This window comes from Rhinopithecus bieti, unplaced genomic scaffold (genome assembly GCF_001698545.2).
Source record: "Rhinopithecus bieti isolate Rb0 unplaced genomic scaffold, ASM169854v2 scaffold_56806, whole genome shotgun sequence".
Lineage (NCBI taxonomy): Eukaryota > Metazoa > Chordata > Mammalia > Primates > Cercopithecidae > Rhinopithecus > Rhinopithecus bieti.
In genome coordinates, this window is record NW_016823424.1 from 2,113,246 (window position 1) to 2,125,320 (window position 12,075).

The 12,075-nt window shown below is 49.7% G+C and overlaps 1 protein-coding gene across 1 annotated transcript in view; it reads left to right on the forward strand.

The window, feature by feature from the left end:
* The first annotated feature begins 813 nt into the window (after positions 1 to 813).
* CELA1 (chymotrypsin like elastase 1) overlaps positions 814 to 12,075 on the forward strand; it is a 22,590-nt gene continuing 11,328 nt past the window's right edge. The window contains 9 exon segments of the mRNA XM_017861456.1: positions 814 to 879; positions 2,518 to 2,659; positions 3,364 to 3,446; positions 5,392 to 5,492; position 5,930; positions 6,567 to 6,626; positions 6,629 to 6,696; positions 8,513 to 8,649; positions 9,873 to 10,018. Of these exon segments, the coding sequence (XP_017716945.1) occupies positions 2,620 to 2,659; positions 3,364 to 3,446; positions 5,392 to 5,492; position 5,930; positions 6,567 to 6,626; positions 6,629 to 6,696; positions 8,513 to 8,649; positions 9,873 to 10,018 (636 nt within the window). The 5' untranslated portion in view covers positions 814 to 879; positions 2,518 to 2,619.

A 12,075-nucleotide genomic window follows, 5' to 3' on the forward strand; every position in this document is an offset into this window, starting at 1 on the left:
GGAGTCTCGCTCTGTGGCCCAGGCTGGAGTGCAGTGGCGCGATCTCGGCTCACTGCAAGCTCTGCCTCCCGGGTTTACGCCATTCTCCTGCCTCAACCTCGTGAGTAGCTGGGACTCCCGCCTTGGCTTGCCCGGCTAGTTTTTTGTATTTTTTAGTAGAGACGGGGTTTCACCAGGTTAGCCAGGATGGTCTCGATCTCCTGACCTCGTGATCCGCCCGTCTCGGCCTCCCAAAGTGCTGGGATTACAGGCTTGAGCCACCGCGCCCGGCCTGAGATGGAGTCTTGTTCTGTCGCCCAGGCTGGAGTGCAGTGGCACAATCTTGGCTCACTCCAACCTCCACCTTCAGGGTTCAAGCAATTCTCCCTGCCTCAGCTTCTTCCCAAAGAGCTGGGATTACAGCTCCCAAGTACAGGGATTACACCACCATGCCCTGCTAATTTTTGTATTTTTAGTAGAGACGGGATTTCGCCATGTTGGCCAGGCTGGTCTGGAACTCCTGACCTCAGGTGATCCGGTCCTGCTGTGATGTCAAATTCAGGAGGCCCTCAAGCCTCCTCTTGGACTCCTCATCCTGGGGCTAGAGGCCAGAGGAAGCAGGGAAGTGAGAGGAGAATGACAAGAGAGGCCTTGGGTTCCCTAGCACAGCTCACCCCCCTTCCCTGAGGTTCACTTTGTGCCAGAATGCTAAAGGGCAGGCTGGAGAGCAAGCTCCTCAGGTTATCTGAGCAATGAAGTGCAACCACCCCGAACAGCTCAAGACCCTGAAAACGTGACTGTGCAGATTCCTTCAACGAGCATTTTCCAGGCCTCTCCCACCCCTGCAGCCATGAAGCTTGGATTCTGGAGTGTTTGGCAACAAAAGCCCTGGGTGGCCAGGTGATGGTCCTGCTTCTGTCTAGCTTCCTGGCTTCTCCCTGCCTAATTCCAAACCCTGTGCGTTGCTACCATGACTGCTGCACCCAGCTACCAGTCCTCTGCTCTGGAGCCTGCAGTGGCTCTGATCATTTTGTGGCCAACCCAAGGGTCCTCTGTCCACCTCAAGGCACATTGCAACTCCTTTCTCTCTTTTTTTATTTATTTATTTTTATTTTTTATTTTTTTGAGACAGTCTTGCTCTGTCTCCAGGCTGGAGTGCAGCAACCTCCGCCTCCCGGGCCCAAGTGATTCTCCTGCCTCAGCCTCTTGAGTAGCTGGGAGTACAGAAGTGCGCCACCATGCCCAGCTAGTTTTTGTATTTTTATTTCTTTTTTTCTGGGTTTTTTTTTATTTTTTTTTTTGAGACGGAGTCTCGCTCTATCGCCCATGCTGGAGTGCAGTGGCGTGATCTCGGCTCACTGCAAGCTCTGCCTCCCAGGCTCACGCCATTCTCCTGCCTCCGCCTCCCGAGTAGCTGGGACTATAGGCGCCCACCACCACACCCAGCTAATTTTTTGTAATTTTTTAGTACAGGCGGGGTTTCACCATGTTAGCCGGGGTGGTCCCGATCTCCTGACCTCATGATCCTCCCACCTCGGCCTCCCAAAGTATTGGGACTACAGGCACCCACTACCACACCTGGCTAATTTTTTGCAATTTTTTAGTACAGGCAGGGTTTCACCGTGTTAGTCAAGGTGGTCTCGATCTCCTGACCTTGTGATCCGCCCACCTTGGCCTCCTAAAGTGCTGGGATTACAGGCGTGAGCCACTGCGCCCGGCCAATTTTTGTATTTTTAGTAGAGATGGGGTTTCACCATGTTGGCCAGGATGGTCTTGATCTCCTGACCTTGTGATCTGCCCGTCTCAGCCTCCCAAAGTGCTGGGATTACAGGCGTGAGCCACCGCGCCCGGCCGCAACTCCTTTTTCTTTCCTCTACGAACTGTGACAAAGCCTTTCATCTCTTGCAGGAACCTCAGCTCCTCCCCTCGTTCTCCCTCTGCTCTTCACCCTCCATCTACCCTCATAGCCCTCAGACTGTCTTCACATCCCGAGGACCCCCTCCTCTACCCTGCCCCACATTCTCCTCTGGGAGCCCCTTCTTGGCTGTCCATCTGAAAGGGCCCAAGCCTGTTTCTCAGTACTTTCCTCCCCCAGAATTCTCTCCACTGCATCTACTTGGCTTTTGTGTCTGCATTTACACCTATACCTGCATCCTGGGGGCATGTGCCATCTCCCTCTTTGGGCAGAGAGAGTTGCTGTGTCTTCCTTGCCCTTGCTAACCACTGCCCCCTCCTCCACTATCCACCTGGCCTCCAGCTGCTAGTGCACGGGGCAAGTCTCTGCAATTACGGTGCCACTGAGGACAATGAGGGAGTGATGGATGATGAGGGGTGCTCCCTTAGCGAAAAACCAGCCCTGGTTCTCCATCTTATTTCTGAAAAAGAGTTTGTTGGCTGCTTTTCAATTAAAAGCAGATGATTAATTCAGCTCTGGCCTTGTTCTGTCTTTGAATAACAGATACATTAGTTTACTTGAAAAGAAATACTTTTATTTGTATTTCCATGTCACCTGTGATTTTCCCTGCCTTGCACCCTCAGCCCTGCCAGTTGGCAAGAAGACAGTCAGCAAAGCTGCTGCTAAGAGGAGCATAAAGAGGGCTTGGTCCAAGCAAGAGGGCAGTGGTCTAGTCCATCGGCAACATGCTGCGCTTCCTGGTGTTCGCAACCCTGGTCCTTTATGGTAAGTGGATCATGTGGCCTGAGGTCTACAGGGAGGAGGACTTGGGCAGGAGGGTCAGCAAAACTTCCCTAAGCCCAGGCCAGCATCCTGTCCCAGGGCAGGTGGGAAGCTCTGCCTGCAGAGCGTCCTTTACTCTCCTGGAGGCCAAGATAGAAAAGGTCAGGCCCACTGGCTATTCAGGCCCCTCTGGGTGGCAGGTCCCTGGGCCACAAAGCAGAGAGAAGCCCCTTCTGGTAGTGGGGTGGGTCCCTGGGCTTCCCCACCACCCCCATTGACAGGAGGACTTCCTCAGCAGGTGCCTGGCTGGGGTGTACACTGCAGGCCCTGCACCCTGGAGAATCTTGCCAAAGCATCAGGGAGCTGGGAGGGGGTCAAAGAATGGGGGGGTCTCTTCAGGCCAAAGGGTGATCTTGAGCAAGGAGGAGACCACAAGGAGCCTCTGGGGCCTAGTCTGGTGGTTTGAGAGAGGTCCTTCATAGCATGCCAGAGTTCTGGGAACACCTGGGGGAAACAGAAGGCATCCAGGCACCCCTGCTTTCAAAAGGGGCTCAGAGAACTCACAGCGGGGCCCCTCATTCATTAGAGAGGAGCTGTGAATTTGCAGACAAGTCTAACATTCCTCGAAACACAACCGCCACCCCCCACCCCTACCCCTGGCTGACCCCACGCTTAGTCATCACTCACTTTTCTTCTGCCCCACAAAGGACACAGCACCCAGGACTTTCCGGAAACCAACGCCCGCGTAGTGGGAGGGACTGAGGCTGGGAGGAATTCATGGCCCTCTCAGGTGGGTGTTCCTTCCCAGCCCCACACTTCCACCCAAATAAGAGCGCAGTGCATGACAAAAGGTATCGTGTGTGTTTGTGCATGTCCCTATCAACAAGCAGCTCTTCAACTGTCTAGGTTCTAGATTTTAAATATGAATGGGATCAGGCTTAGGTGGCTTTCTAAATGCAAAAGGGCTTGGAGGAGGGGATTTATACACCAACCACACTCCCTCTTCAAGGCACACACCCAAATACAAGATACATTTGTATTCCCAGTGACAGCACTTGTGCCACGCAAGAAAGACTGGGTGCCAGACACACACCTTGGACTCCACATACCTTGAAACTCACATGCACACCACTCCACATTGCCACACTGTGTGTCACAATGCTTGCACGTGTGCACACACACACACACAGCATGCGACTTAGTTGGCTATTTAGAGTTTCCACTTTCCTAACAGGGCAGCTGGGCCCTGATTTAAGCGATCTAAACATGTAAACCTGGCAAATTAAGTGGCGAAGATCCACACTTTGAGAGGATATCACTGCAACCAGAGTTTTAGCTTATAAAAGTCTGAGCCCCAGTTTTCAGGAGTAGAGCTATTACATAATATGAGGTGCTAGAGGAAGAGACATGAACTGATAAAAATGAACATCCCATTGGTATTTCTTGCTTTTGTTTTTCTTTGAGATGGAGTTTCGCTCTCATTGCCCAGGCTAGAGTGCAATGGCATGATCTCAGTTCACTGCAACCTCTGCCTCCTGGGTTCAAGCGATTCTCCTGCATCAGCCTCCTGAGTAGCTGGGATTACAGGTGCCTGTCACCATGCCCAGCTAATTTTTGTATTTTTAGTAGAGACGGGGTTTCACCATGTTGGCCAGCTGGTCTCAAACTCCTGACCTCACGTGATCCGCCCGCCTCAGCCTCCCAAAGTGCTAGGATTACAGGCGTGAGCCACCGCGCCTGGCCTCCCATTGGTATTTCTAAGTATTCCCTGAAGTGGAGATTCAGGAGATGTCTTGAAAACACTGAAGGCAGAGCTCTGGAGACCTAAGCCTGTGGGGCTTAGGTGATGGAGCAAATCTTTGGCTATAGTTCCTCTTTTTTTTTTTTTTGGTGGGGGGAGCAGGGGGGCAGATGGGGTCTCGCTCTGTCACCAGGCTGGAGTGCAGTGGCGCGATATTGGCTCACTGCAACCTCCACCTCCTGGGTTCAAGCGATTCTCCTGCCTCAGCCTCCCGAGTAGCTGGGACTACAGGCGCGTGCCACCATGCCCGACCATGCATTTTTAGTACAGATGGGGTTTCACCATGTTGGCCAGGATGGCCTCGATCTCCTGTCCTCGTGATCCACCCACTTTGGCCTCCCAAAGTGCTGGGATTACAGGCGTAAGCCATGGTGCCCGGCCTATAGTTCCTCTTTAAGGGAGAACAGAGGTAGAAGGAGTTCCAAAAAAGGAGTTGCAATGGGTTCTAGGTCCATTGCAACAACCTAGAGAGATAATGCCAAATACACTGTGTGCCTTTACGCCTCATTCATGTACACAGCAAACATCACCAAACGATGGAGCATCCCTTCCTGCTGACCCCAGAAGCATCTACACACCCCTTATCAATGCCACACTCCAGGTGGCCACTACCAACCAATTAGTAGTAATTGGCAGGTCAGATGAAACCTATTTGCCATCCCTAGCCCAGAAAAAGAATGTTTTGAAGGACAGCAGGACTTTAAGGAGGTGACATGTAGTTTGAGGCAAAGTCTTTTATATTTAATTATTTTTGATGTAGAAGTGAGATCTCACTATGTTGCCCAGGCTGGTCTCCAGCTCCTAGGCTCAACTGATCCTCCCGCCACAGCTTTCCAAAGTGCTGGGATTACTGGCATAAGCCACTGCGTCCGACCTGGGGCAAAACCTTTTGAGAAACACCAACCTATCCCTTCTTTTTTTCCTCCCCATCTAGATTTCCCTCCAGTACCTATCTGGAGGTTCCTGGTATCACACCTGCGGAGGGACCCTCATCAGACAGAACTGGGTGATGACAGCTGCTCACTGCGTGGATTCGTAAGAAAAACAAAGACGAGCTTTCCTGGGCCCCTGGAAGGGGAAGGGGCTGACCCTTCTGAAGGATAACATAACTTTGCCCTCTCTGGACAGCATTTCAGGGACTAGGCAGTGGCCCCTTTCCTGTTCAGGGCCTGCAGGGAGGTAGTATGGTGAAAGTACAAATTTTGGAGCCAGGGAAGCTCAAATTCAAATCTTGCTCCACCAAATTCTAGCTATATAGCCTTGGGCAACTATGCCCCCAATCTCCTATCTCTAAAATGGGCTAAGAACATTTACTCTGTAGAAATGTTGTGAGGATTGAGTAAATATGTAAGTGCTTAGTCAACATCTGACTGGTGACTATTTTTTCCTATTTGTCTTGGGCAATGGTTTTCATACTTCAGCATGTGTCAGAATCACCTGGAAGGCACACATTGCTGGGCCCCACCCAGCAGAGTTTCTGATTTGGTAGGTCCAGGGTGAGGCCTGAGAATTTGCATTTCTAACAAGTTTCCAGGTGATGTTCATGCTACTGGCCCAGGAACCACACTTTAAAAATGACTAGCCTAGAAGTCTATGCTTCCTTCAAAATATTGGTGGCTGAGAGCCATTATTTCATTTATGCGCACTACACCTCTCCCAGGTTACAAGATATTCAGCCTATGATGTTAAACTGAGAAAATGAAAGTGATGGTAGTTTTTTTCACTTCCACAAGTTAGTCAATTAGAGAATGAAAGAGCTTGTTACTTTCTCATTTTGGAGAGTCTTATATCCCTCCTCTACCTGGACCAGGTAAGATGGGTTCCTGTCCTAAAATAAGAAACAAAACCTGGGCACAGTGGCTCACACCTGTAGTCCCAGCTACTAGGGAAGCTGCGGTGGGAGGATCACTTGAGCCTGGGAGTTTGAAGCCAGCCTGGGCAACACAGCAAAACCCCATCTCTAAAAAAAAAAAAAAAAAAAGAAAAAAGAAATTTTATTTAATAATAATAATAATAATAAAAGGATGGTTTTCCAACCTTTTCTCTAAAGTAGGGGAAAGAGAAGGTTTAAGTCCCCTGGATGACTCAAGGCTTCCCTTCTCTCAGCAGCCGATGACTTTCCCCGCGTGGTGGTCTGGAGACCATAACCTGAGCCAGAACGATGGCACCAGAGCAGTACGTGGAGTGTACAGAAGATTGTGGTGCATCCATCCTGGGACAGCAAATAACGTGGCTGCTGGTAGGACAGTCCCAGCTGGCCCTGGGGCTGGGTGGTGAGGCTGACATAGCCAACAACTGGCTGCCTTCACCTGTTCTTTCAGAGAGCTAGAGGAGACTGCATGCCTAAAGCCTGGGGACAATGACTCCTGGCTGGCCTTTAGTTAAGGAGCCCAGCTGAGCCTGAGAGAGGGCACCATGTCCTAGAGGGAGCATGAGCTGGTCATTCATCCAGGAGACACTTTGAGAATTTAGGTTCTGGACAGGCATCAGTGGCTTTCATGCCTATAATCCCAGACACTATTGGGAGGCCAAGGCCGGCGGATCACCTGAGGTCAGGAGTTCGAGACCAGCCTGACAACATAGTGAAACCCTGTCTCTCCTAAAAATATGAAAAAAAAAAAAAATTAGCCAGGCCGTGTGGCAGCGCTGAATCACTTGATTAACAAGAATTGCCTGACCCAGGGAGGCGGAGGTTGCAGTGAGCTGAGATCGCGCCACTGTACATAAAAAACAACAAAAATAGAAGAGTGAGACTCTGTCTCATAAGAGAATTTTGAGGTTCTGGAGAGAGAGAGAGCAGACATTTGAAGACCTTTAGGATTAGAGAGTTCTGTTTCTATGAGGGGTATTTATCATATTTGGAATTATATCCACATTATAGAATAGACTCCAGCCGGGCGAGGTGGCTCACAGCCTGTAATCCAGCACTTTGCGGAGGCCGAGATGGACCAGATCACAGGTCAGGAAGATCGAGACCATCCTGGCTAAAACACGGTGAAACCCCCGTCTCTACTAAAAAAAAAATACAAAAACTAGCCGGGCGAGGTGCGGGCGCCTGTAGTCCCAGCTACTCTGGGAGGCTGAGGCAGGAGAATGCAAAACCCGGGAGGTGGAGCTTGCGTGAGCCAAAATCTGGCCACGTGCACTCCAGGCCTGGCACAGAGTCGAGACTCCGTCTCAAAAAAAAAAAAAAAAAAAAAAAAAGAATAGAACTGCCATCAGCATACAGTAAATTTCCTAAATGGAATCTTACACGGGAAAATCTTTTTTTTTTTTTTTTTTTTTTGAGACGGAGTCTCGCTCTGTCTCCAGGCCTGGGAGTGCAGTGCCGGATCTCAGCTCACTGCAAGCTTCCGCTCCCGGGTTTACGCCATTCCTCGCCTCCTCAGCCCTCCCGAGTAGCTGGGACTACAGGCGCACGCCACCGCTTCGCCCGGCTAAGTTTTTTGTGTGTTTTTAGTAAGAGAACAGAGGTTTTCACCATGTTCGCCAGGGATGGTCTCAGATCTCCCTGACCTCGTGATCCGCACGCGTCTCGGCCTCCCAAAGTGCTGGGATTACAGGCTTGAGCCACCGCGCCCGGCCACACGGGAAAATTTCAAGTTGAGTTGTAAACTTCTGGAAAATAAATCATTAAAATGTTGGTCAATTCTATAGCATGTGGAGGTGGTGATGGGTTCAAGGAATTGGGATATTCTGCTGAGCTTGTAGAGCCACTCAGCCTTTTACATTTTTCTTGTTTGAGAACTCTGCCACCAAGATCACGCCACTCTGCTCCTTTAGATTCCCCCATTCTCAACTTCCCTGAGTTGCAAAGGTCAGAGCTAGACTGCAATACCAACGTCCCACCAGCAGATGCTACTGTTAAACATAGAATGTTTACCTGTTCAATTGTAATTGCTCTAGTTTGAGGCTTAGCAAGTGAGCCCCGTCCTTCTTCAAAATCGTCACTTTCCAATTGCACAGGGATACAAATGCTTAAAGAGGGCTAGTATATATGCTGACCTCAGGGAAGAGCTGATCCCATGAGTGAGCAGTCTCCTTTTCTCCTGCAGCTATGACATCGCCCTGCTGCGCCTGGCCCAGAGCGTTACCCTCAATAGCAATGTCCAACTGGGTGTTCTGCCCCAGGAGGGAGCCATCCTGGCTAACAACAGTCCCTGCTACATCACAGGCTGGGGCAGGACCAAGAGTAAGTTGCCTACATTGGCACAATCCACCACGGGGATCTTGATTACATAGCTGAGCTTCTAAGGCACCTTTTTCTGTGGTCCTAGGTGCTTATGGCCAGAGACCAGGAGCTAAAGGAACCATAGATACAGTAACTGATGCATTATATCAAGCTAAGAATGGGCTGTGAAATACTTGACAGATTCACGGACTCTTAGAACAAAAAAAAGACTTTACCACAGATAATTTTTTTTGTTACCAGCCCCTCATTTTAAAAATTTATTTATTTATTTAGAGACAGGGTTTCACTCTGTCACCCAGCTGCAACCTCTACTTCCTAGGCTCAAGTGATCCTCCCACCTCAGCCTCCTGAGTAGCTGGGACTATAGGCATGTACCACCACACTCAGCTAATTTTTAAATTTTCTTGTAGAGATGGGATCTCACTATATTGCCTAGGCTGGCCTCAAACTCCTGAGCTTAAGAAATCCTCCCACCTCAGCCTCCCAAAGTGCTGGGATTACAGGCATGTGCCACTGCACCCAGCCAGCCCTTCATTTTATACATGAGGAAACCAAGGTCCAAAGAAATTAAGGATCCTTAGCTGAGCGTGGTGGCATGAGTCTGTAGTCCCAGGTACTCAGGAGGCTGAGGAAGGAGGATCACTTAAGCCTGACCAACATGGAAAAACCCCAACTCTACTAAAAATTCACAATTAGCCAGCCATCGTGGTGCATGCCTGTAATCCCAGCTACTCGGCAGGCTGAGGCAGGAGAATTGCCTGAATTTAGGAGGCAGAGGTTGTGTGAGCCGAGATTGCTCCATTGCACACCAGCCTGGGCAACAAGAGTGAAACTCCATCTCAAAAAAGAAATGGAAACAAGCATGCACAATCCCAGTTCTGCTCCATGGAGCTTGCAGGAGGAAACGGAACAGACAGATAAATCATCCACAAATAAGGCCATTCCATAGTGCAACTAAGTTATCCACGAGTGGAAAGAAGCAGGAGTAGGGTTGGTGACTTGGAGCCTAGGTACAGTAAGCAAGGCCGCCTCCCTGAGGGAAGGGTCTTGTGCAGCCATATAAAGACAGAAGACAGAAGGATCCACCACATGCAACAGGCAGACAGAAGGAGTTTGCCCTGAGTTCAGCTTTCACGAGAGTTTGGGAAGGTGTGGCAAGGGTGGAAGGTTTTTCCACTGGACAACATTTGGAGCTGACCGCCAATGCTATGTGTCCTGTTCAGCCAATGGGCAGCTGGCCCAGACCCTGCAGCAGGCTTACCTGCCCTCTGTGGACTACGCCATCTGCTCCAGCTCCTCCTACTGGGGCTCCACTGTGAAGAACACCATGGTGTGTGCTGGTGGAGATGGAGTTCACTCCGGATGCCAGGTGAACACTTGCAGGGGGTGTTAGAAGTCCCACCCCAGGTCCCACCACTCTCTGCCTATCCCTCCACCCCTCTTCCTCACCTCCATATTCCACACTTACTCTTAGTCCTACACAGACTCAATTTTCTACTCTGGCGTCTAAGTGAGAATGATTCTGTGCTGGTAACTCTATACACACAGAAACTCAAAGTTGAAAGGAACCTTAAAATTGATCTCGCTCAATGCCCTCACTTCAAAGTTTGTACGTGGCCCAACATTTTTATGTTTTGTTGGTATATGTGTGTGTTCTTAGAATTTGTTACCCAGATTTTTTTTTTTTTTTTTTGAGATGGAGTTTCACTCTTGTTGCCCAGGCTAGAGTGCAATGGGACGATCTCGGCTCACAGCAACCTCCGCCTCCCGGGTTCAAGCAATTCTCCTGCCTCAGCCTCCCAAGTAGCTGGGATTACAGGCATGCGCCACCACACCCAGCTAATTTTTTGTATGTTCAGTAGAGACAGGGTTTCTCCAAGTTGGTTAGGCTGATCTCGAACTCCCGACTCAAGTGATCCGCCCGCCTTGGCATCCCAAAGTGCTGGGATTACAGGTGTGAGCCACCACGCCCAGCTGCATTTGTTACCTAGATTTTTTAAGGAAGCAATGGACTGAGCCTGGAGAGGTGGTCGTGATGGTGTATAAGCAGTACCCTGCCTCCCCTCACCCATCAGTCCAACTTCTCTTGCAGTTCCTCCACCACCGTCCCTTTACCCCAGTGATATTTCTGGTGGTATGTACAGGTGAGTTTGATAGGGGAAAGTGCACAAAATAATTTTATAATAGCTTATATATAACAAATATAACCTTCCTCTATTTTGACAAGATCAATCAGCCATAAACCATCTTACAGATTTCTCTTTTTAAGTTTTATTATTATTATTATTATTTTTGTCGTTGTTGTTGTTGTTGAGACGGAGTCTTGCTCTGTCTCCCGGGCTGGAGTGCAGTGGCCGGATCTCAGCTCACTGCAAGCTCTGCCTCCCAGGTTTACGCCATTCTCCTGCCTCAGCCTCCGGAAGTAGCTGGGACTACAGGCGCCCGCCACCTCGCCCGGCTAGTTTTTTGTATTTTTAGTAGAGACGGGGTTTCACCATGTTAGCCAGGATGGTTTTGATCTCCTGACCTCGTGATCCGCCCGTCTCAGCCTCCCAAAGTGCTGGGATTACAGGCTTGAGCCACCGCGCCCGGCTTATTATTATTATTTTAAGATAGAGATGGGGTCTTGCTTTGTGGCCCAGGCTGGTCTCAGACTCCAGGGCTCAAGTGATCCTCCCACCTCGGCCTCCCAAAGTGCTGGGAATACAGGCATGAGCCATCATGCCCCACCCTAGATTTCTTAATGCAGTTTAACAACTGTTCATTATGTATCTATTATATGCCAGGCATTGTGCTAACTGCTGAGGATACAAAGATGGATCAAACAGTGTCAAGTAAAGGAACTAGAGGCACAGACATACAATAAAACATTGTAACACAATGTGGTTAAGTGTTAATAATCAGGATGTGCATGGATGATACCGAAGCCCAAGGGTAGGTACTTACCTCTACCTACTGGGGCTAGAAAAGACCTGCCTTCCCCAAGAAAGTAGAATCTGTAGCGGGTCCTGAGGGGTAAACAGGAATAGGCCAGGCAAAAAGGAGAAAAGACATTCAGAGGGAGGGAACAGCATGAACAAGGCAGGGGGCCAAGAAACAACCTAGAGTACATACAGAATTATGGGGCATTCCCTAAGGCTACAGTAGAGCAGAGGCTGGAGGTCCACAAGCCAAATCTAGCTCACTGCTTGCTTTGTATGACCCACGAGCTTGGAACAGTTATTACATTTCTATTTATATATATATGTGTGTGTGTGTGTATTTTTTTTTCCTGAGATGGAGTCTCACTCTGTCACCCAGGCTGGAGTACAGTAGTGCAATCTCAGCTCACTGAAACTTCTGCCTCCCGGGTTCAAGCAATTCTCCTGCCTCAGCCTCCTGAGTAGCTGGGATTACAGGCACACACCACCACGTCCAGCTAATTTT